Source organism: Colossoma macropomum, unplaced genomic scaffold, assembly GCF_904425465.1.
Source record: "Colossoma macropomum unplaced genomic scaffold, Colossoma_macropomum, whole genome shotgun sequence".
NCBI classification, from domain to species: Eukaryota; Metazoa; Chordata; class Actinopteri; order Characiformes; family Serrasalmidae; genus Colossoma; species Colossoma macropomum.
This window is the reverse complement of record NW_023494800.1, coordinates 6,233,320-6,259,740: the sequence shown is the minus strand read 5'-3', so window position 1 is coordinate 6,259,740 and position 26,421 is coordinate 6,233,320. Positions and strand designations below refer to the sequence as shown.

Sequence of the window (26,421 nt, the reverse complement as noted above, 5' to 3'; positions counted from 1 at the left end):
GGGTGTCCTGACCACTGAAGAACAGGGTAAAAAGGGGCTAACAAGGGGGCTATCATAATGTTATGCCTGATTGGTGTAAATACATTCCAGAAATTATGCACCTTTTACAAATCTACAATTCGTCACAGCCCAAACCCGCCCACACCCGACTCTGAGAGAGTTTTTGTGCGATTCACCATGACACGCGCTCAAGCTTTCCCTGCGAGCGCGGAGATGCAACGTGATCCCTGAGCTCTCTGTGGGTTTATCAATGTCAGAGCGTGCGCACACGTGTGTGTGTAAGAAAGACAGCTTGAGTTAGAGTCTCATGTGGCATCAGGGAATTCCTCTGTGGTCATGTGAGATGCTTTGTGACCTACTGTAACTCCAAACCGCTGCGAGGGAGAGAAACAGAACCTGGCTACGCACTTTTACTGTAATGAAGTGAGTACACAAACAAAGCATGATGGGAGGAGAGGCTCTAGGGTGAACGCTGCTCTTCTTCAGTTAGAATTTCTACAATCCTGTCTCCAACTGCTACAAGACAAACCACAGAGCACATCAGTGTAGAGCGAACAGGCTAATATCTTGGAAAAACTGGAATTAAAACATTCTACCTGAACTTCTGTTCAGAAGTTAGTTGCTCACTAGTATATTAACAGCAACAGAGGTGCAACAATCATGAAAATATGTGATCACTTCTGATTTTTTACAGCCAAATTGTTTAATGTCTGAGTATTTTGGGCATATTTATAAAGCCATTTATAAAGCCAGTCTTTTTTAACCAAAAGCTCATACTGTGTGGGCTAAATAACAGCACAGTTGGGCATTTCCAGCACTTTCCGTTAGCCAAAGCTGCAATGAAGACAATTCTTTGGGCTATAATAGCCCAAACTAACCTTTCAAACTCTTAAATCAGTTGCCTAGTTAAATAACATGGTTAAAATGAATGATTCTGATTCAATCCTGTTACAAATCTATCCTGAAACAGTGTTTGAGAAGTTTCAGCATGATAGTCTATTTTAGATGCTCATCCTAGGTGAAGTGCTTCAATTCAAAATAGCTCAATTTAAGTTGTTTTTTAAAGACGAAATGGTATTGGTATCAGTTCTGGCCGATACTCAAGGTTTTAAAATCAGTACAGGAGAAGAAAAAGTGGTATTGCCTGTAGATGAGCCAGACAAATCAGAAGCAACTAAACTAGAATGACCATATTTTGGTTCACACAAAAAGGATAGGAGGGCGGCACAGGACAGACTGTAGGAAGCAAATGTCAACATGAAAGCAAAGGCAAACCAATCAACTTAGAAAGCACAGCCGGATGCACCTTTTAGGCCCCAAAAAGAGGACACGTTCTAGAAAATGAGGAAATGCAGTCACCCTAACTTAACGCTTATGCACAACCACAACTAACTGGGAGTGAAGCGCGTTAGCCAGAAAAAGCCAGAAAAAGTGGTCTTTGGCCAAAAAACAGACCTCATTTTACAGAAAATAATCACAGGTTAAATTGCAGTGACAAAGTTGATCACAGTTAGATATTCTGCCCAACTTATTCAGCCGTAGTGTATCATTACATCACTAAATGGCGACAGAGATCAGTCAAAATCAAGATAACAATTTGGCCAATTGCAGATTTTCATGTTGCATCCCTAACAATCACTGTTCTCTGTGTAACATCTTAAACAGAGATTTTTAACAATTTGTCACTGACCTAGAGGAGAGACTTTGGTCTTTTAAATATGATGAATTGTGCTTAATATGACCAGAGACATGGACTAACAAAGTAAAAACTGGCCATTTAAGATCTCAAACTGAATTCAATAAAGAATAACCAAAAAGAAAAAGATGGTATTTACTACAGAAACTCTGGAATCATCTCAAAACTACTGAACTTTCATCAAGAATCTTCTGAAACCCTCACGAGGCTGATAAGCCTCTCTCTGCCATATCATGGGAAAATATGCAGATGCAGTCCCAAGATCAGGAAGCTCAGAGGAGAAAAGCTCCTGAGGGTGCGAGAGTGAGTCTCTTTGGGCTGTTGGGGTGGTGAACATGACACCCATCCAACAGCCGTTTCTGGTTGTGCAGGAAGTGGGTTTGAGCGTGAATAATAGATGGCAGCGCCTGGCCCCTCGGGATCTCCGCGTAGGAGGAGAGGACAGCGAAAAACACACAGAACATCTGAAAGATCATCTCGCAGGATCCTGCGGTACACACCGTGATCTCAGGAGGCCCTGCTTGTTGACCGACGTTTTAAAATCTGTGGATCTACAGCACACAAGGGCCAAACGTTTGTTCAGTGCATCTCAGCTCTAGATAACAGGTATCAGCAGTGAAAAAGGGGAGCGCAAATAAAGGATATGGACCTTATTCAGGTGCACATGAAACGAGAACATCCAGCGAGTACAGTTTCACTAATGCCAACAAAGCCAACTGGGCCAAAGCATTCAAATTCAAAACATATTGCACTCCTGAGAGCAGAGAGGCCGAGCGCTGTCCAGATTTCTGAGGGGGGGGGGGCAAAAAGAGAAAGAGTTAGACAAAGAAATAGAGAGAAAATGAGAGAGAAAAAGAAAAATGAAGGGAGAGAGACATGGCGCTGGAAGAGGAAATTTAGGGGGAGGGAGAGAGCGAGAGAGAGAGAGAGAAAAGAAAGAACGAGAAAAACAAAATGAGAGAGAGGAAAAAAACAAAAAGAGAAAGAGACAGAAATAGAGAGAAAATGAGAGAAAGAGAAAGAATGAAAGCGAGAAAGAAAAACAAAGGGAGAGAGACATGGGGATGGAAGAGAAAATTTAGTGGGGGAGAGAGAGAGAAAAAAAGAGAGAGAGAGAGAGACTGAAAAAGAGAGAATGAGAAAAACAGAACGAGAGAGAGACAGAGAGAGAGAGAGAAGGCAGAATGAAAAAGAGAACAGAGAAAGACGGAGAGACAGAGTGAGAGAGAGAGAGTGAGGAATGGAAGAGAAAGAAATAATAAGGGGGGGAGGGAGAGAGAGGAAGAGAAAGAGAAAGAGGGAGAAGAAATAGAGGAGAGAAGGAGAGAGAAAGACAAAGGGAGAGAGTAAAAACTAAACGAATAGAGACGTCGGGTGGAAGAAAAAAATGGGGGGGAGGGTAAAAGACGGGAGAGGAAAAAGAGAAAGACACAAAGTGGGGAACTTCTTTCCTGAAACACCCCCCTCTCAGCTTGGCCTGTAGCCTCTCTGTGTTCTGGACAGCAGTGAAGGAGCCATCCTGGCTGGAGCTGCTCTCAGCTGCACGGTGGCACCCAGCCCACATTCTGAGCCATAAATCAGACCGGACCCTCCTGACTCCGGACCCTCTACGACGCCTCTGGAAGACACTTCTTCAGTGTGTCTTAGCTCAAATATACTTAAGTACTGAAGAAAAATACAATCTGAATTTTTAGAGCAAAAATAGCGTACAAAGGAGCGATTCTGTGAAAGAACCACATTTTGTCCCCTGAAGAACCTTTTAGTAAATGGTTCTTTTGTGAATGTGATGTGTGAGTGTGAAGTACATTTCTAAAGTTTAAAGAACCTCCACATGATGTAAAGGGTTTCTACTAATTAAAGGTTTTTCATTTTTAATTTTATTTCATTTTTACATTTTTAAGAGTGTAGAACGAAAAATAAGCTACATAAAGAAGAAAAAGTCAAGATTTAGTGAACGTCTGTATTCACGTCTATATTCCCTGAAACAAAAGCATTATAAAAACATATTTCACAATTGACAGAGCTGGGTGATACAACGTCTATATCAGTATATCGTGATATTGACACACTATGACATTTTCAGTTTTAGGGATATTTTTAAGGATCTATTTGACGGACGACCTGCACTACGTCCGTTTTGCCAAAACGGTTTGATTTTAGCTTGTTCATTTATTTACTGCAAATAAAACAGGAAATACAGTAATAAATTACAGCAGACAAATCGTAGGTTCAACGTACTTTCTGTCTGGCTCCTTTTTGGTGTAATATTAGAAAAATACAACAGAACAAAACAGTTTGGTCAAAACAAGCCAAGCCAGGCTCAACACAGTCTTCTAGATCAGAGCTCCAGCCCTGAGGAAGCAGGGAGTCGTTAACTTTATTAATGCTAACTTTAAAATCCTCTGACACTGTGATGCTGTGAGATATGTAGAAAACATCATGATACTGAATTTTAGTATCGCCGAGCCTTTCCTCCCTGTCTTCTGACAAGATGGAGGCAGAGATGGTCACCCAGACCCGGGTCCAGGCCCGGCCAGGACGCTGCAAACGACCCCCACTGGCCAGCAGACGTCCCTTCCACTGACTAATTCAATAATGTGTTATTTTTATGACAGAGATGCCCCACCCCCTCTCCCCCTCCCCCCTTTACTCCGCAGACACAGTGAGCTCTTAGCAACCACAGTGTACCCAACAAAAGATCTGCCTCCTGCCCCACACCAACATAAATCTACTACAAAGAGCCACATGGAATGAGGATGAAAGAAGAGGGGAGAGAGAGAGAGGGAGAGGGAGAGAGAGAGAGAGAGGGAGAGAGAAAGAGAGAGAGAGAGAGAGGGAGAGAGGGAGAGAGAGAGAGAGAGAGAGAGAGAGAGAGAGAGGGAGAGAGGGAGAGAGAGAGAGAGAGAGAGAGAGAGAGAGAGAGGGAGAGGGAGAGGGAGGGAGAGAGAGAGAGAGAGAGAGAGAGAGAGAGAGAGAGAGAGAGGAATGAGGAGAGCAAGAAAGAGAGGTGAGAAAAATAGAGAGAGAGAGAGACAGAGAGAGAGAGAGAGAGGAATGAGGAGAGCAAGGAAGAAAAGTGAGAAAAATAGAGAAATGGAGGGAGAGAGAGAGGGAGAGAGAGAGGAATGAGGAGAGCAAGAAAGAGAAGTGAGAAAAATAGAGAAATGGAGGGAGAGAGAGAGAGACAGAGAGAGAGAGAGAGAGAGAGAGAGAACACAATGAGGAGAGCAAGAAAGAAGTGAGAAAAATAGAGAAATGGAGGGAGAGAGAGAGAGACAGAGAGAGAGAGAGAGAGAGAGAGAGAGCACAATGAGGAGAGCAAGAAAGAGAAGTGAGAAAAATAGAGAAATGAAGGGAGAGAGAGAGAAGGGGGGAGAAAATAAGGGCAAGATAAACGATATATAGAGAAAAGATATATAGAGCAATAGAAAGAGACAGAGAGTATAAAATAGAATAAAAGCAAGAGAAATAGAAAGAGAGAAAGAAAAGAAAGAGAAAGAGAAAGGGGAGAAAGAGAGAGAGACAGAGTGAGAGAGAGAGAGAAGAGGTGGAGAGAAAAATAAAGAGAAACAGAAAGAAGAGAAAAAGACATGAGAAGAGAGAGAGAGAGAGAAACAGAGAGAGAGAGAGAGAGAGAGAGAGAGAGAGAGAGATAGGAGTGCAGGGTGGGCTGACGATGATCTGGGCGACTGCATATGCAGAATTTCAACATGATGTTTAGTGCATGTCTCTTCTCCTCGTCCTGCATGTGACCGTGTGCCATTTCTCGGAATTCATAAATGATGTACACCAATGAGGGGTGACTGAGTGCTTATCCGGCTAAATGAGTCTTATCCTAAGACAAAGACCTCACTTAACTTGATTATAATAGAAGAAAGATTCTTCCTTGACCCTAGAAATCCTCAGAGAGAGAGAGAGAGAGAGAGAGAGAGAGAGGGAGCGAGAGGGAGAGAGCGCATAGATAGATGAGTTCTGACAGGAAAGCAGATCCTCTCTCCACCGTCCCTCAGTCACTATACAGTATCCTCATATCTCCAGCAGTCACGGCCAATCAAAGCAGACACAAGCACACGCCCACTGTGCAGGGCTAAACCCAGACAAATCACTGCCCCCCCCTCCCCCCCCACTCATCCCACAGCCACTGAACAAACATCACCCTCTTCATCACTGCAGCCACAACACAGCCCAGCCCAACACCTGATGCCCCGGGCAACCGGAGCGGAAACAGCTCAAACTTCAATAACTCAGCCAGGATTTACACAGCTACCAAACACACTCTGAAAAACAAAGGCACCAACATAGATTCACTGGAGTGATGCTACAGAAGAGCCACTTATGGCTTTATAAAGAATATAAAGGACTATTTTATTGGAAGGCCGTTTAAAAATGAATTCCAGCCGTAACAGTTTATATTAAGAAAATCTCAACAAATCAGTGGCCCATTTTTAATTAATGGCCTGAACTGGCAATCGTTTATTCAAAATATGCAATAACTTCAGCAGTAAAATATAGGCACTTGTTGAAGACCTTGAAAAATCACATGAATACTTGAAAAATTCAAAATGTAAATGTTCAGTCTTTTAGACCTACCTATTTGCTTGAACTAGACACCTGGCGTCCTTTCTCTGCTGCACGTTCATCAATACTTACGTTCAACTGTTTATATTGGTTGAACTGCAGCTGAATTACTGCTAGTGTGTTTGGTGATATGACTGGTGTAGATCTGCGTAGAATTGTGTGGAATTGAGGTGTAACCGCTGTCCTATAGATTCTTGTTGGGGTAGGAGAGTCAGAGCACACTTTATATCGCAGTGCATGCTGGGGACTGTAGTGCAGCTCATTGTGAGACGGGCTAATATTAACAGAAAATTGGGAATTCCTGGGAATTCCTGTGGTGCCAACCAATTCTGAGTGCTAGTCTAGCCACTGAGCTATAAGCTTATTAATACAACCAAGCTAGAATCAGCGTAACTCTTAGTGTAACCTTAGTCACCAAACAAAATCATTAAAAAGGAGTGATTCTGTCTTTATTCAGCATAAAATGGACATAAGAGACTCTGTTTCCCTTTGCAGCCAGAAAAAGGAACCTAACTGAGGTATCTAGACAGCCAGCTACCTTGCTAACTTTAGCCTTTAGCTTGTTGTCTTAGTCATGAGTCATTTCTGTCTTTTTCTCTTCATTGTAATAATGATTTGAAGGCAGCTACTACAGTTACACAGCTGAAGATATTCAGCTTCCTAGCGGTAACGCCAGCTATTTGCCAGCTAATGAGAGAAATACATTTAAAAAACCTCAAAAATCCACTCAGTAGTACTTTTTCACCTTAGATACATCAACATCTCACTCTGTCCTTTCAATGCCCCTATACCTAAGCCTAATCCATACCCCTGTCATGACCAATCAAACAAAGAAGCTGCTGGTGTTCTCAGAACGACTGACTGACCACTCCAGAGTCCAGACCTCAACATCACTGAATGTGTTTGGATTACTTGGATCATGAGAAGCACAAAATGCAACCAGCTTCTAAGACTGAACTTTGGAGGTGTGGAAAAATATCCCTGCAGATTTCTTTGAAAAACTGAGTCTTGTGAAAAGAATGGAAGTGGTAATAAATGTAGCATGGACACACTAAATACTGAAAAAATCTATATTATATTTAACTGTTCAATTTATTATATTTAATTGATGCTCCTGTGTATTTTCTTTAAATATATGTTTTCTGCTTTTCTCCTGATGCTGAAAATGAAAATATTTAGCGGCGGTTTAGATGGTATGAAGGATGGTCTCTGTCTTTTGCACAGGACTGTATTTGCTGATGCAGATACACATATGTTTATAAAATGTAGAAATGGGGACTGCAATGCATTAATGTTATAGAGATATATTAAAATGCATGCAGCCCTTTACAATGTTTGTAGGTTTCTTGATAAACGGACCAAACGAAAAGGCTCAAAATGTCTTGGAAAAAATTCTGGTTCCATTGACTTGTTTTGCTCTGACAGCAGCGACATTTAGCGCTGTAGCCCAGCATCAAGTAAATGCTCTAGTAATTATCTGCCAATAATTCTGATATCACTGACCCCAATCCATTATCAGACTGAATCTGCAGGCCAGTCAGAAGGCCAGAGTAGAGGAAGTTAGACAGGCTAATTGAATCTTGTCCACTAGAACCACCCAAAAGCTGTTTCTCCAACAGAGAGTTAAAGCTAACCATGACAGAAACTGCTGGACTTTTCAATAAACAGGATGCTGCGTCTCCACTTCTCTTGTTGCATGTGAAGGTATCGGTCAGCCGTGCCTCATTTTTTCACTGTGTAATCTCAGAAGGTATACTGTTACGGGAGAAGTATGGAGGGGGAAGCGGGGGAAAAAGAACGAAAGAAAGAAATTGGCAAAAATGACGTTTGGCAACAGTGATCCTCACTCCTAAAAGTTATTGGATGAAAGCCTGACCGCTCCCTCCCAGCGTCCCCAGGTTGGAGGCTTTGATCTCTCCTGCTTTTCCCCTCGTTTAGTGGAAAACACCGACGCGCAGCAGAAAGGTGCAAGCGAGGTAATTGGTTGCACTCACACCAAATTCGAAGCAGCTGTCCAGGCTGCATGAAGGAGCAGATCTGGCTGGAAAAAAGACGAACGCTTCATTTAGCCACGAGAAAGAACAATCTGGAAAGTATTACTTTTATCAGCAGCGCGGTGAACAGCAGTTGATTTATTTGTTACCACACGACACAATTAGAGAAGGGTCATAAACAAACAGTACAAAGTAAAAAGTGAATTTCCACGTCTGTGCGTCTAATAAACACCCGTATAATAAGCTGTCTGAGATATGTAGGACAGCAGACATGTGGCGTCTTATGAAAGCGATGATGCATTAAATGCGATGAGTGACACATAAAATAAGCTGATTGTTCCTCTTGCGACTGAAGTGTGATTTGGGATGACGAGGGGTGTTTGTGTAACCACACGGGTCTGAGCAGCGAGCCAGTAATCCAAAATGCAACCGGAGTCATCTCTAATGTTAATCTGGACCCCCTTACCCCAGCCTCCCCCCATCATTCTACCCCCTCACACCCCACCAACTGTAATACACAAACAAAGCTTGAAATATCTGTCCGAATCTGAAGGGACCTGACCGCACATGTCAGATCTGGACGTCATTTCCCAAATAAGTGTCAGGCTTGGGTCTGGTTCAAATCTCACATTCCACAGCCTGCATCTCACTGTTATTCACCACTGTGAGTGATGATGGGCCATTCTGGGTCAGTTTTAGATAGAACTGTTTTGAGCTTGGGTCAGTTTTGGACTCAAAATGTGGTTCGGGTTGGGTCAAGTTTGGACGAAATATTGGCAGGCTTGGGCCAGGTTAGGACTAAAAGCTTGATGATGAGGCTCAGGCCGAGTCAGGTCAAGTTCAGGCAGAATTTTCTTGAGTTTAGGTCAGTTTCACACTCAAAATGCGGTTTGGTTTGGGTCTGGTTTAGACAAAAGTTTGTCTGGCTTGGGTCCGGTTTGGACACAAACCTTGATGACGTAGCTCAGGTCAGGTCAGGTTCGGGCAGAATTTTCTTGAGTTTAGGTCAGTTTCACACTCAAAATGTGGTTTGGTTTGGGTCTGATTCAGACAAAAGTTTGTCCAGCTTGGGCCAGGTTAGGACTCAAAGCTTGATGATGTAGCTCGGGTCGGGTCAGGTCAGGTTCAGGCAGAATTAGGTCAGTTTCACACTCAAAATATAGTTTTGTATGGGTCAGATTAAGACCAAAGTTTGTCAGGCTTGGGCCAGGTTAGGACTCAAAGCTTGATGATGAGACTCAGGCCGGGTCAGGTCAAGTTCGGGCAGAATTTTCTTAAGTTTAGGTCAGTTTCACACTCAAAATGTGGTTTGGTTTGGGTCAGGTTCAGACAAAAGTTGTCTGGCTTGGGCCCAGTTTGGACACAAAGCTTGATGACGTAGCTCAGGTCGGGTCAGGCTCTGGCAGAGTTTTATTGGGTCAGTTTCCAATTCAAAATGCAGCTCGGGTCTGGTCAGGTTTGGACAACATTTTGTCAGGCTGGGCCAGGTTCAGACTCAAAGCTAGATGATTCGGGTCACGTCAGGTTCAGACAGAAAGGATTTGGGTTCAGGCCACATTTTAAAGCCAGATTAAAGCTCTGACTCAAACACGTTGCACCAGTCAGGGCCTCTCAGAACAATCAATACAGTATCAGATCCCAACCTGAGGAAAGCAGCTTCACTGCTGGTCTCACTTCATTTGGATAGTCCACTACAGTCCCCTATAGATTCTCTACAGATGCTCAAATTATTAACAAACTAACTGTCGAAACTCTGATTTTAAACAGTGGTGGGGTTAGGGTTAGGATTTGGTCCAGAGTTAGGACTAGGACCAGGGTGAGGGTTGGGTTTAGGTTTTAGGTTGAGGTTAAGGTTAGGGTTAGGATTAGAGCCAGGCTGAAAGATAATTATGGTCAATTTAGTACATATTCAGTTGAACGTAACTTGAAAGTAAATTAAGTATCTACAAAGCATCTAAAGTGGACTATCCAAATAAAGTGATACCTCCATTCATTTTCCCAACAGAGAAAAATGGCTTAGACCCAAAGTTCATTATATGGGTATGCTGCCCATTTCCTAAGGTCTATGACGGCAGCACTGTAATGGGGCAATAATGGCTCGATTAGCCAATTAATTCAATAAGAGTCCAGAGTTTAATCGATTATAAAAACTCATCTTTAGTTGCAGCCTTATTTCAGAGTGGTCAGAAGTTGGGCTGAGCAGTGAATGTATTTTTCTAATGCCAGCTCTTGCCTGAGCTTTTTTTTCCCCTTCATGAGCTGTCTTTTGGGATGGGTGCAAATGCGCAGGGTGACAAAAACGCCTGTGTTTGAGAACTTGGCACCGACGCCCTTGCAAACACAAACACACACATACACTGTGGTGTGGGTGGAGTGTGTGTGAGGCCCATGGGCAGTGCCTGCACTGCAGGGTGGGTCAGGTTCTCTGCTCTTCCTCTGGGCAAGGGGTCACCGTCCAGACCCTGATCCCGGCCGTATGCTGGTGGACACACACACAGAGATGGGGCCAGAGTGTTGCCTGCCCCAGGAAGATTTCCATGGGGGGGTGGAGGGTTTGCCATCTGCGCTGTGCCCAGCGCTTCAGCCTGCCAACCACCTCACCACTACCACACTGCCCATTATAGGCTGATGTACAGTCACGCTGCATGCTGTAAAAACATAGAGTAGAGGTGCAACAACTATGGAATTGTCAGTTATGGAAAAAGTATGTGTGTCTATGTACTGTTTACTTAAAAAAACAATGCTCTGTAATGTTCATAGGATACACACGGTTATTCTGACAGACTGCAGTACATCACAGGCAGTGCAGGGGACGATATGACTTGTTTTGTCACACTTAGGCCTGTGCCGGTAAAAGATTCTTCTTATTTGGGTGATCACGTGGAAATAACTCCAGCAAATGGTAAAACTGGACCCTCCAGTTTTGTGACGGGCCCTATTACTGAAGCAGGACATGTAAGCAAACACAAAGCAAGCACACGTAAGCAAAATGTACACAGTAGCATCTGCCTGCTACAGCAACTGGTGGTGGAGTGATCGAAAGCTGGAATCGATCCTGTTCTGTGGTGTTTGGAGCTGAGGCATTCTGGCCAAGCTAATGAGAGCTTAATTAGCATTCCACCCATCGATGAGTTCCCTGAACACCAATCAGTGAGCCCCTCAAAAAGAAAAATGGGTGGAATGTGGTTATTTGGCTGTTCAGATCTGTAATATAAATCTGACATCATTTTCAAATGCAGTCATCATTTTTAAATATTGTACTATACCTTATTTTTGTCATACTTCCCTACCCTACCTTAATGTAAGATCTTACATCGCTCAACATGTTCAAAAATTCAGGTATATTCACGTGTGGCAGTGGTCACCAACCCTGGGCTGGAGATCTACCTTCCTGCAGAGTTTAATTCCAACAACAATTCACCACACCTGCTTCAACCAATGAAATTCCTCAGAAGTTGACTGGCTGGATCAGATGCATTAGCATAGGTATGCAGAGGGCACTGTATGTTAGATGCAGGTTGGAACTAAACTCAGCAGGAAAGGAGATTTCCAGGAGGAGGGTTGGTGACCACTGTCATGTGGGAATAATGTGTGTCTTGCTATGGTTTGCATGAAACAAAATCAATGAACTGGCAGTAAATGGGTTTTTACCCCACCATTATTGGGTTAACCGTCACGGGGGTCATCTGCATGAAAAAAGAACGGCGCAAATGAAACTTTCAATGATGGTGGTGCTGAGAAACTGAGAGGGCACAGCAGAAAGCATTATGGTTCAATTAATCAAATAATAGTAGCTTCATGCATTATGAAAATGAAAACGATCGTTAGTTGCAGCCGCAAGTCAAGAGTGCTCACTAATGTTCCCTTACAGCCTAATCCATAATGATACCAGCCAAGTTCCAGTGCACTGGGCCCACAGAGCAAGTTTATGGGGGAGTCACATATCGGTCAAGATATCTAGCATGAACAAAAAGATTCCAGCAAGTTCATGGGAGCAGCACATACTCTACAGTGAGCTTCACAGATCCAGCTGTTAACAGCTGCTACAGTAAAGTCCACCAAAACCCTCCTGGGCAGGAATAACACCTTCCCTGTAACACAAACAGTTTAATGCGTCCACTGGAGCTGTGCAAATGTTTGACATGGTCAGATAGAGTTTGGTATACTTTGGCTGAACGGACAGGGGAGAACATGCAGTCCCACTCATCTCATGTTCTTTGCAGTTGGTCGGTAAAACGAAAGCAATTCAACTTTTGGAAATTTTGGAAAAAAACATCAATGTTATTCCTCCAAAGCGGAGGAATGACTCTGATTTGGCGGTGGAAACTGAGATTAATCTTAAGCCGAGGCTATCCTTTAACATTTCTCCCGTCCAAATCCTTCCCCAAAGTCTAAGTCGATCAGCCCTTGAAGTAGGCCTTGAAGCTATCTATGCTTTAAACAATACACGCTCTAAAAAGTTCTAATCCCCATCTGGGTATTCCAAACCCCGTTCTCCTTCCCTCTCCCACAGCAGGAGGAGATGGAGTTGGGATCCTTCCAGCTTCTGTTTGCCTTCTGTGGTTCCTGGAGCTTCCACTTCAGCACTGGGGACTGAACAAGGCTTTAAAAGAGACATAGTTACTCTCTGTACCAGTTCACACTCAAAAGCATATTGTGTTGGTGGAGTTTTCCGACTTAATTCCTCCCCGTATCCGGCACACGTTAACATCTGAGCATGCCGCCCTGTCTGACTGAAGGTTTTTGTTTCATTAGTATGACTGCACTTCTGTTCCTTTAGTGCTTGCCTTTCCTTTAGTACCCTAAGTGGCGTCCAGCTTTGGGTGGAATTTTGTTTCTAACCCTGTTGGTTCGACACTATGGACGAAACATGGCAAATGTGACTGTCCAAACATACTAAACTTAGGAGAGTAAAAGGCCCAAATGTTCTGTCCTGTCCTACAACTTGGCCAGAAATAGTACAAATAACATGCTTTTCAGGGGCATAAAGAGGGGAATACCACAGTCATCCACCCCTCGCTCAGAGTGTGTTCTACCCTTGGGTTCCAATGGCCACAGGAAAGCTCTACTCAGTGGATCGTAAGTGCCTGGCTAAAAATAAAGGCTGGAAGGTTTGACCTCAGTCCAGTTCTGCTGGACAATGAGAGTATTGAGCATGACACATTCCTCTACTCCCATCTACTCATCCATTCATACACCCATCCAGGGGTGGACAGATGGGTCATTCTATAAAAACGTCCACTTTTCTATCTGTCCATAGGTGTCACTGGTGTTTCCAATCCTCATTGGTGTTGCACATGAGAAGGTAACACCAGAGACATTTTTAATGAAAATTAAATTCAACCACTTGTCGTCAATCATGGAACATCCACTAAATTATGTAATTTAATCCATTTGTATTCGATTTTTTCACAATTACCTGAGAATAAAGTCGGTCACACCAGTGACTTCAGCTAAAAGCTTCATATGAAATCATGAGCTAAATGAGAAAATCTCTGATAACTGAAAGACACAGTGGACTCACCATGTGCTTTTCTTCATAGATCCTCAGAAAACAGGTAAAAGGAAGTCGAGTGATGTCATCAGTGTGACTTTTATTTCAAAATGAGTTTTTTTTTGTTACGCAGTAACACCAGTGACACGACTCCTGGGGACAACAGCTTTCATTATATATTTTATAATATTTATTTGTTTTCTTTATGTCATTTAATTTATATATTCCATAGTCATATATAGATTATTGTAGTTAAAATTGTAGAAAAATGTGTTTTTTTCTTCAAAATATGGCCTCAGCCTTCACACGACTGTGAGGACGAGCGCTTCTGTGGTGCTTGGAATTCTAGATAATTGATTTAAAAACCAATATTGCTAAACTGACGGCTGAAGAAGGTGTAATTGTTAAAACAATGTATTGTTTTATTTGAAAATGTAGATGTTTTTTAAGTGTAACATCTGTAAACACAAAAATGGACGTTTCTGTAGAATGACCCATATGTATAAAAATCTGCACGGGCCACTTGGGTCACCAAACCAATGAATCTTGTGGACAGAATCATAGGAATGTGTATCATATATACATCATATTTGCAATTAACCAGCACGCTTTAGTCCAAAAAAACAGTCAGGTATAGCTAACAATAGTGGATAATTCACTTTAATTCTCTGTCAACCAAATTTTGACTCTCTTTGAATACTATTTTGCAGTCATCAGATTCATCTACTCAGGGAAGGGGTCCAAAGCACAACCACTGTTACAGAATGTTCCAATGCATAACGCATGCAATTACACATTTGCACCAGAGAGGTCTCCAAACTCCTAAAGCTTACATAGTGAAGCCGTATCATCTTATTTTATGTAAGACTTACATTTCAAAAAGGGAACAACATCTACAATGTCAGGCGAACAAGTTGGCCAGGGGGGACCACCACAGTCACCACAACATCATGCCAGCTATCCTGGTGGATTCTGAAATCGGATCTGATATAATTATAGATTATTCTGTTTCCGATGGGTTTGTTAAAAGGGAAAAAGAAAGCAACACCTCGAGCCACAGCCTCTGTATGTTTAGTGACCAAAATGTGCAATGTTGTGGCCAGGGACCAAGTTTTTTCAGTGAAAGCGAAAAAAATGATGACGACCACATCACTCACCCTCAGCTTTTTGAGCTCAATTGAGCCATCACCTCGAAAACCAGCAATATCTGAGTGTTCCATTACCGTATATTTAAATCTCTAATAGCACTGAGTCACGACTTCCTCTTTCCTCTCCTTCTGAACCCGACAGGCGGCCCAGGTACATGCGAGAAGATTAATATTACATTATGAATACAATATTCAACAAAGACTGTCTTCACCATTTCCTCAGGTCTCTCTACATTCTCTTAATCGGCCCCAACTCAGAGCTCATCACACCTACACACCTTCCATCCTCAGCTCAGGTTTTCTTTACTTTCATCTATATATAACTCCCAAAGCCCCCATTTAGGTGACTTCATTCTACTTACACATTCCCAAGTAGAGCCGGGAGCAATTTTTTTCCACTGATAGCATTTCTGAATCTTATGTCTGATGAAGGTGATCTTTCAAAATACAATACAGGTGATAGTTTTACTGCTACGGAGCCCCGGAGGGGACGGAGGCAAAAAAAAGAATTAATTCAAGTGAACGTTTTGCAGTTTATGCGCACGTTTTCTTTTATTCGTGGTCACGATTTCTTAAATCATTCCCTCGTTTTCTTTTAATCGTGTGCACGTTTTCTTTACTTCATGGGTATGTTTTTTTTAATTTGTGGTCACGATTTTCTAATTCGTTCTCTCGTTTTCTTTTAATCGTGGTCATGCTTTATTTTTAACTTTTAGCCGATAAAGAGGCTGGATTTTAGCTCAGTAATCAGATTTCTCAGTGCATGTGAACTCTTACTCTGATTTCTTTCGGATTTCTCAGTCTGCGCATGTGTGAAAACAGATGGCGGTACTTGAAATAAGCGAGCAGCATCGCCACGAGACGCAGCAAAACACTTTTGAAGCGATGCTGAAACCAAATACACGCTTGACAAAATGAAGGATTTAAATATTCTTCATCTTCTAGATTATGTTTGTTTGTATTTTCAGGTAAAGTGGAGTGATGTTAAAAAAAAAAAAAAAAAAGTTTTATGTTACGTTTACGTCACGTCTTCTTCTGTGAGTTTACTGGCTGGTTGCAAAGTAGAAATCCGATTGTAGGCCTGGATGTAGTTGGAGTGGGTTGCGAGAAGTCTGGGGGATGTATTTAATAAAAAAATTTGGGTGACTATTGACATCAAGTGTTTGTTAGCAATGTTTGTTAGTCTCACAGCTCCAGTTTAAAACTAAAGAAGTTTGGACACCAAACTGAGCCACTAAGGGGTCTGGGATAAGCAGAAAATTGTCTACATCTGATTTTTATACAGAACATTTTCTTTAATTTCTTGTCACATTTATCGTTATCGAGGTATTTTGCTAAAATATTCATCACGACCCTCGATATTGGTCCAGCTCTGGTTCTTGTGTTTAATAATCCAGCCTTTCTCAGCTATTATAAAGGGGAAGTTGAGGGGAACACCAGTGACACTTACAGTGCACAGCCATGTCATGTGTGCAGAGAGGCAGCTGCACAGGGGCCCAAAGTCTTTTATCCATAATGAATGACTGATGTTTTCTTGGAAGCCTGTGTGAGAGCAGCGAGGGGGAGTTGTTTGTTGTCCTGTGCTCCCCCCCTCTCTCTCTCTCTCTCTCTCTCTTTCTCTCTCTTTACTCATCTCTGAGACAAGAACATTTGATTCTAAATCAACAAAGCCAAACAAAGCCATCAGCAAACAATTGGAATTTACAAGCGGGATTCCCATTGTGGGAAGGAGACCAAAGGGACATGGACGGGACCAGATGGACCTGACTTTGCAGAAGTAACACAATCACTGAAACCTTCTTGGATCCTTCTGCATGTGTGAAATACAGCAAAACAGGGAGGAGGGCAAACTGGTATGTTGCCCACCACTATGTGAGCATTTTAAGATGAATGGAGCAGAAAAAATAGTTCAAAATTACTTCGGAACAAAATCATAGTATTAATGTCCATTAAAAGTTTTTTTTAGAGATACAAGATTTTGTTCTGACAGCAATGAGATGTACTTAAATCATAAACACAGCTAAACACATAATATATATGTGTTCTATAATCATTTACAACCTCAGTACTTGTAATATAACAATACATAACAGCAATCTTTTCATGTTACTTACTCACTGCTGTAACAAAACCTTGTATCATCCTTGTAACACCCTTAATTTTAATGTTGGTTGCTATAACTAGATTTAAGGTCCATTCCTACTGATCAATTCATCATCAAGTTACAGGTTTGTATATGATAGTGACAAAATATATTACTTGATTTATACATCTTTAAATTATATACACTCACTGAGCACTTTATTAGGTACACCTACCTTGTGTCTACATTTATTGCCCATTTTATCAGCTCCACTTACTATATAGGTGCACTTTGTAGTTCTACAGTTACAGACTGTAGTCCATCTGTTTCTCTGCATGCTTTGTTAGCCCCCTTTTACCCTGTTCTTCAGTGGTCAGGACCCACACAGGACCACCACAGAGTAGGTATTATTTGGGTGGTGGATCATTCTCAGCACTACAGTGACACTGATGTGGTGGTGGTGTGTTAGTGTGTGTTGCGCTGGTCTGAGTGGATCAGACACAGCAGTGCTGCTGGAGTTTTTAAACACCTCAGTCCAGCAGTCCAGCAACCAAAAATATCCAGCCAACAGTGTCCTGTGGGCAGCGTCCTGTGACCACTGACGAAGGACTAGAGGATGACCAACACAAACTGTGCAGCAGCAGATGAGCTATCGTCTCTGACTTTACATCTACAAGGTGGACTGACAAGGTAGGAATGTCTAAAAGAGTGGACAGTGAGTGGACACAGTGTTTAAAAACTCAAGCAGCACTGCTGTGTCTGATCCACTCGTACCAGCACAACACACACTAACACACCACCACCACATCAGTGTTACTGCAGTGCTGAGAATGATCCACCACCCAAATAGTACCTGCTCTGTGGTGGTCCTGACCATTGATAAACTGGGTAAAGGTGGGCTAACAAAGTAGGCAAAGAATGGTAAGTGATAAAACTTTCAGTTTTCAACGAGTGTAGAAACAAGGTAGGTTTTTACCTCATAAAGTGACCAATGCGTGGACAATTTATGGCACCTGCACCAAGAGAAATTCCTTGTACATCCTGTACTTGGTGAATAAAAACGGATTGTGACTCTGAAGCTGTTTAGAGATTAAATCTGGGTTCTCCCGCCACAGCGGCCTGTGGGTTCCGCTATTTTTAAAAAGAACACAGAGATCCTGTGTGTTGTTTAGTGCTCAGAGATTCAGCACCTGGTGGTGCCATATGTACGCTCACACAAATACGACTACTCTTTTCTCTCAGACACACACACAGCAGCCGGGAGCTGAGAGAGAGAGAGAGAGAGAGAGAGAGAGAGAGACTGCTCATGCTGCTCATGCTGTTACGCAATAGGAGAGCTCTACCCATCTGTGCTTCTCTCTGCAGCCCCCGCATCTCTGACCACTCAAGCAGAGACAGCAGCTCAACACAAACTATGCCTCTCTCTCTCTCTTTCTAAGCACACAACACCTCCCTCTACCTCTCTGCCTCTCTCTCAGCACATCACACACCTGTACAGGCCCGGCACTTATGAGCCTCTGTACTCTTTAAGGCCTCACTCATGAAGTGAGCTGACTATGATATGGATTTTCCTTCCAGCAGTTCTCTTTTTCTCTATTTAAACAGGAATAGAATAAAACAGGGAAGCAGGCGGCTTAGCTAGTACCAAGTTAGCATCCCATTAGGTCTAGCCATTGTACATATTTGAATGAATCATAGTTTATAAGTGACTACTGACTTACCCTGACTCACTACTGTAGGAGGAAGAATGGTTTTATCTGTCTATTAGAAGAATGCAATGCTATTGCTCCTTTTCCAGCGCCAGAATTCGACCAAGCAACAGAAGCAGAGAAGCGATACACGACGATTTAAAACCAATGGCTTTTAACGGGGCACAGAAACGTCACTGGGGTAGCCCAGGGCATCCTGAGCAGCACCCATCTTCATCTGCCCTCGGTTATCTTTCTCCTGCCACAGAGAAGACCTTCTTGGCATGAAGGCGGGCGGCCGGTGCCAGCACCCTCTGGGCCCGTCTGCTTCGCCCTGAAATGCCATTCACTGTGTCAGTGCCGAGCTGTGGGACTCCAGAGCCAAGCTCACATGCACGCTGCCTGCTGACTCTCCGTGCCTCCAGGCTACACACAGGTTAAAAGATACTGGATACGGTTTGAGGAAATAACCTGTCCCCAGTCCAAGGCTTCCTGTAAGCGCACTCATAAAACCAGTTGGGAGGTGGAAGAGTCTGTCTGATGAGTCAGTGCTATCTGTGGCTGCATCTCACAGACACCTGTGGTTGAATTCTCTGTAGGAGTAGAGCCCGAGAGAAGGTTTAGGTATAGGTTACAGTTCTGCTATTCTACTACTCATCTTAAGTAATATTCGTACGGGATACGTTTCCCAGACAAACGTCCATTAAGGAAACCACAGGACGTCTGTAAGGCTTGTGACTGACTTGCACGAGATCAGAGGAGAGCATCTGATCCGAGAACGATTCTCATAATTAGAGTGTGATGTGTCTCGATCCAAAGAATCTTTTATGAAATGCTTTGAGGAGCCTGTCGATGTAGGCCATGTTTTTCAGTTCAACTTAGCAGATAATGTGTTTGCTGATAGCTGAAATGTTGAAATCCTGCAGTGCAAATATTTTTTTGGGCCTATATTTAGTGTCATGTGACAGATTTCCCTCACAGGAGATGGAGGTATAGTTAGGTATACACCGAGCAGGCATAACGTTATGACCACCTCCTTGTTTCTACGCTCACTGTCTATTTTATCAGCTCCACTTACTATATAGGTGCACTTTGTAGTTCTACAGTTACAGACTGTAGTCCATCTGTTTCTCTGCATACTTTGTTAGCGCCCTTTTACCCTGTTCTTCAGTGGTCAGGACCCCCATGGACCCTCACAGAGTAGGTTCTATTTGGGTGGTGGATCATTCTCAGCACTGCAGTAACGCTGACGTGGTGGTGGTGTGTAAGTGTGTGTTGTGCTGGTACGAGTGGATCAGACACAGCAGTGCTGCTGGGGTTTGTAAACACTGTGTCCAGTCACTGTCTACTCTATTAGACACTCCTACCTTGTCGGTCCACCTTGTAGATGTAAAGTCAGAGACGATAGCTCATCTCTTGCTGTACAGTATGCCCTAATCATCCTCTAGTCCTTCATTGGTGGTCAAAGGACGCTGCCCACAGGACGCTGTTGGCTGGATATTTTTGGTTGGTGGACTATTCTCAGTCCAGCAGTGACACTGAGGTGTTTAAAGACTCCAGCAGCACTGCTGTGTCTGATCCACTCAGACCAGCGCAACACACACAAACACACCACCACCACATCAGTGTTACTGCAGTGCTGAGAATGATCCACCACCCAAATACTACCTGCTCTGTGAGGGTCCATGGGGTCCTGACCACTGAAGAACAGGGTAAAAGGGGGTTAACAAAGTATGCAGAGAAACAGATGGACTACAGTCTGTAACTGTAGAACTACAAAGTGCACCTATATAGTAAGTGGAGCTGATAAAATGGACAATGAGCGTAGAAACAAGAAGGTGGTCATAATGTTATGCCTGATCGGTCTATAGAAGGAGACAGGAGCATTTTTAAAAGCAATGCTACCAATTTTTAGCACTTACAAAGAGAAACGTCCAAAAACGTGCTCCAACAGCTCTACAAGGCACAGAATCGGGAGCTCTCTTGTCACAGTAGAGACGGGGAAAAAAATGCTAAATAAAATTAAACAAACTAAATTTCCTTAATAGTTGATTATGCAGAAGTCAGGAAAACCAAAGATACACAAGCTGCAACATGCATGAAATCAGAGAAAGAAACATGTTAAATACAACTTTTTTTTTAGTTGAAAAACCAAAAGCAACTTTTTTTTGGTTAAGGAAAGGACATAAAACATTCCCATAACTAAAGGTTTGTTTGACTGGAACGAGCTGCTTGGCAGCAAACATCGCAAACAGAAAGAGAATGGAAACGTTTCTAATGTTAATGTTATTAGCTCAGAACTTGTTTTGCATGTTTAACCTCCTACTCTTGAAGCAGGTTCATAGTCCTTCTGTATTTCTACTGAAATTTATGTTGACGTTTCCACCCAGGTGGATTATTTACTGCCACTGTTGGAAGAAGCAACTATCAGCAGCCATAGTATAATATTGACCTACCTCAAGAGCATGACACTGAACATTTCCTAGACAGAGATTAAGACTAGTCCTGGACTATATCTCCCTTTTAATGGACAATCTGGGGCTGAACAATTAATCTGTTTTATAATGAAATAGCAATGAGTGCAATTTTGTAAACCGCAAGAGCTGCAGTTTTAATTTTACCCTACATAACTCAGGATGGTCTGTCAGTCTGGCACACCACATTCAGCGTTCCATCCTCGATCCTTCAATTCTCACTTCTTGAGGAAAAAACAGCCTGGAGCATATGTACACCGATCAGGCATAACATTATGACCACCTCCTTGTTTCTACGCTCATTGTCCATTTTATCAGCTCCACTTACTATATAGGTGCACTTTGTAGTTCTACAGTTACAGACTGTAGTCCATCTGTTTCTCTGTGTACTTTTTTAGCCCCCCTTTTACCCTGTTCTTCAGTGGTCAGGACCCCCATGGACGCTCACAGAGCAGGTACTATTTCGGTGGTGCATCATTCTCAGCACTGCAGTAACACTGACGTGGTGGTGGTGGTGTGTTAGTGTGTGTTGTGCTGGTCTGAGTGGATCAGACACAGCAGTGCTGCTGGAGTTTTTAAACACCTCAGTGTCACTGCTGGACTAAGAATAGTCCACCAACCAAAAATATCCAGCCAACAGCGTCCTGTGGGCAGCGTCCTGTGACCACTGATGAAGGACTAGAGGATGACCAACACAAACTGAGCAGCAGCAGATGAGCTATCGTCTCTGACTTTACATCTACAAGGTGGACTGACAAGGTAGAAGTGTCTAATAGAGTGGACAGTGAGTGGACACAGTGTTTAAATGTTAAACATGGAAAATGTTAACATTTAAATCGCAATATTGGCCATAAAAATTGCGATTAGATATTTTCTAATTCACTTTAAGCCTGAGGACAATCCCCATTCAGATTGCTGTGTTGTCCAGAACTAGACTAAATCCCTAAAACAAAACAAAACAAAACAAAAAATCTCTCTGTATTCTGATTTTTAAACAGTGAGATGGTTGGCTGGAAGATTGTTGCTCTTATAGCAGTCAAGAAGGAACAAACCAAAACATTTGCAGATAATCATAAAGTAAATGACTTCCTGAGAGCCTGAATACTTAAGCAAATCATCATCATCATCATCATCATCATCATCGTTAACCGCTTAGTCCAGCTAGGGTCGCGGTACTTAAGCAAATAATGATGGAATATTTACCAACATGGCACAGGACGGATATCACTTTGCGTTATTTCTACAGTACAATTACCTGTAGCTAAAAGACTTCATAGGCATGACATTGTGCAGCCTGTAAAACGTTACTGACATGATGGATTTGGATGAGACTAAAAATCAGAGACACTGAAGGAGGATTCCACTAATTTTCCTACATTTCTGTATAAGATGTAAACAAAGTCATTCAGTGTGGTCAATCAGAGTTATTCACAGTGGTGGTCATAGGAACCAGACGTCTGAAGAGTTGACTCTAAAAGCTACACCACAAAAAGTTATTTAATGACCGCACTGCCTGATGCCTGAGATATTGGCTTGCTTTGACATATTTTTAAAATATATTCATGGTGAAGAAGTACATGCAGGATGTTGTGAGGCAAAGAAACTTAATTTTTCAGATTTATCACTATTTTACCATCATCAACATTACATATAAAACTCAGAAGACTCGTGAAGCTTCACTGGTGGTTCTGGATAGTAAATAAAATGGCTATATTTGTGTCTAAACGTTGTGACTCCTGGTTCCCATCACCACCACTGTAAATACATAAGAGTTGGTAAGTTTCTCTACAACGAACCACTTCATTTCAAACTATCCTGAATGACGATAGACTTATACAGAAATTTTGACCAATCGGTGCAATTCCCCTCTAAATTACCCCACCTCCTCACCTAAAACTTATCCTGTACAAAGAGTGCTTTATAGATCATCAGCACTGAGACATGAATGCTCTCCATCCACTCACAGTCAGGGCACGTATACACAGACAGACACAATCTTATCTCCGAAGGTGTCGGCTTTCACTCGTTCCACTGATCTGAAGTTAGCTGGGTCTGCCTGGGAGATTCCCTCAGCACAATCAAACAATGAAAGAGTGAGACATGGTCAGAGCAGGGTAGCCATGTGACACACTGGCAGCCCCCCTCCCACCCTGCTCTTAACAAAGACTCGGGCTCAGCAGACTCTCAATCTGACCTCATCATCTAAATGAGCTCTTTCAGTTAATTACTCAACATCTCTCTTGCCCAGTGGGCCTGAGTCACTGTGGACAGAGCTTGTGGCAAAAGCAAGCCAAAGAGACTCCGGCAGTCTGTCATCATGTTTAAAGGACACAGAGAGTGGACAGTAACCCTGCCATAAGTAGGCTGACAGATGAGAAAGAACAAAGAGTGAAAAAAGGAACATAAGGAGTTTTTAAGCACAATAAGCTTTAAGAGATGCTCTTTAACTAGCAATGTTGAAATTTTATTCCCTAAAGAGTAAAAACTTATTCAGTCACTCAGGCATATTGTGACAACTTTCCCGTTTATCAGCACACACTGCTAAGTCATTAATATAAGGATACTGCGCAGAATCTGGTTTGAAGGAGAATTCCACCATTTTTTCAAAAGTTTTTTACAGTGGTGGTGATAGGAACCAGACGTCTGAAGAGTTTTATGTCTCTAAAAAGCTCCCTCACAGAGAGTTAATACATGAAATGGGTATGAATACACTGCCTGATGTGGTTTTGGTATGACACATTTTTTAAATGCATTCATGGTAGAGAGATACATGCAGATTTACCAATATCCTTTATCACTATCACATAAAAACATGATGGTTTTTCATCGGCGGTTTTGGACAGTAAGTAAAATGGCTATATTTGCACTGAAAACAGTGTGACATCTGGTTCCTATTACCACCACTGTAGCAGAATCTGAGGCAGTTTCTCAACAATTAACATTTTTTTCCTTCTCAATGATCTAATTATGCAGAATCTTTTAAAAAATTGGTGGAATTCCCCTCCAACATGCTGTCACACCATGGGCTAATTATTAACCCCTCCTTAGGCTGAATCAGGCGAGTTGTAAAAGCAGAGAACCTACAAAACTATGCAGTGCAGAGAGACTCCTGGACTACAGTACTGTAGTGAAGCATGTTGTGCAGATGGCTGACCTTTGCCATTCTTTCTCAACCCACTCAGCAAACCCCGGCCAGGCTGCCAAGTTTCACCGCAACACTTACAAGCAGAGCACATCGGGGAGAGTCATCACTTACCAAGGTCTCCATGGTAACTGTTGTCATGGGGGCCCCTGAGGTTGGAGGGGGCGGAGTCTCCATCTCCGTGTGGCCAGATCTGTCCGGTTTTGCGGACGCCCACGATGGTAGCCTCGGAGACCACCACGTGCTGCTGCTGCCTGTGCCTTTTCTGGGACTGCGGAGTTGGGGGGCTGCTGCTGTCCAGCGAGTGCTGCGAGTTCTGCGAGGGCGAGCGGCTCTTCTCCCGGAAGGGGCGTCGGAAGGCCGCCGTGGGGCTGGGCGACACGTGGCTGGACGACTGGCCCGACGAGAAGTCCTCCTCGCTGGATGTGAGGTTCTCGTTGGAGCTGCAGTCAGGCGTGTAGCCGCCACCTCCTCCGCCCCCTATGTCCTCCAAACTCCCAGGAGAGTAGGACCGCCGTGGCCAGGTGAGGTGAAGGTCATCATTACCTCCTCCATGCTCACGCATCGTCACCCTGCCATCTCCACCATCAGCAGGTATGCCTCCGACGTAAACGGTGCTGTAGGGCTGGAAGTCCGATGGCTGCCACGGCGGAGGCGGAGGCTTGTTTCCATTGGGCCGACCTGCACCGTCTCGGCTGGACCGCGGGTTGGGTTCTCCGTCTTCACACTCTGCATCATAGCCACAAGTGCTCTCGCTGGAGCGCCCCCTGTAGACCGGCCTGGCCCGCAGCTCGCCGGCCACCGTGGCCAGGTTGCCCGGTAGTGAGTGGAGGGACCTCTTGCGCTCCATCTGCATGGCCTGCGTACCCAGGGAGCTGATCTTTTCCGAAACCTCGCGGTCGTTGACTCGCACCAGGCCCCTCTCGTGATGGAACTCCACATTGGTGTAGAAAGGCTGCTTCTCCTGGGCTGCCTTGCCGTCCCCGGCCGAGTGTGAGTTGGCCCGCTTGATCCTCTCGAAGTTGGAGCGCAGCGCGGCCACCCCGAGTCCCATGCCTGGCTTGTCTTTGGGATTCGGGTCTGAGGGGAGCTCCTTTTCAGGAGGAGGATGGGGCCTGCGTGGGGAGACCCCTCCCCTCTGCTTGGATGGGGAAAGCCCATCTGTCTCACTCCCCTGCCCTGGCTGGTGGTGCTCAAAGGCTGATTGTAGCTCCAGCCCGTCCCCATGCGAGGCAGACTTCCTGGCTGGCGGAGGCCGCGGTTTGACCCTGGCCTCTCCTCCTACAGGCTGGAACCTGCTGCGCTCCCCTTGTCCAGGCTCCTGAGCGTGTGAATGCTGGGGGTGCTGGGGGTCAGGCCCACCTCCCGCCTGTGGATCCCCTCCTTCGTTCATCTGCGCCTTCCTGAAGCCCCAGCGCTGCCGGTCATAACTCTTCCTCTCTTTGGCCAGCAGCGTCTGGAGGTAGATCATCCGGAAGCGCTCTTTGTTCACCTCCATCTCCAGCCTCCGGATGGACGCTTTGCACTTCTCCAGCTCCTGCTCGATGCCTCCCACCGACCTCAGCTCCATCTTCGGAGGCTCCGACTCCGGAAACTGCGCCTTCCAGGCCTCGATGAAACCTACAGGCTCCACCATCGTTGACATTAAAGTCTAGTTCTAAGAGGGTTTCAAGTAACGACAGCCAAGTGGGCTTTTCTCAAGTCAACCTGAACGTGCCTAAAGTGTCAGAAACTCAACAGTCAGAGCTCAGAACAAGGGATAACCACGTACGTGTACATACCACTCTTGGCTCAAGGTCCTCAGGAGTGTGGTCCTCTTGTCTTAAATGACCATCAGCGACCATACCGGACAGAAACAACGAGACAGCTCGGGCTCTCCTCGCTTGCATCATCCCTACTCACAGATCTCAGACCCTCAGCACAATGACAGCATCTGCACACCTCCAGAGCGACCACGGAGAGGAAAGAACGCACAAAGAACTCCTCCTGGTCTAACCGGAGAGCGCCAGCCCAGCGACCGCCACTCACTGAAACCTCTGATGGGCAGTTGGTCCCGTTGTCCTGGCCTCATTCATGATGCGCCATCATCTGCTTCTCCATCATGATCTCCGGTCCCCCTCTATT

At 43.9% G+C, this 26,421-nt stretch overlaps 1 protein-coding gene across 1 annotated transcript in view; it reads right to left on the bottom strand.

Moving 5' to 3' along the window:
- The window catches only part of bcr (BCR activator of RhoGEF and GTPase), a 159,258-nt gene extending 133,316 nt beyond the window's left edge, over positions 1-25,942 (bottom strand). Inside the window, exon 1 of the mRNA XM_036588600.1 lies at positions 24,412-25,942. Coding sequence (XP_036444493.1) covers positions 24,412-25,942 — 1,531 coding nt within the window. The remainder of the gene's footprint in view (positions 1-24,411) is intronic.
- Positions 25,943-26,421: the final 479 nt, after the last annotated feature.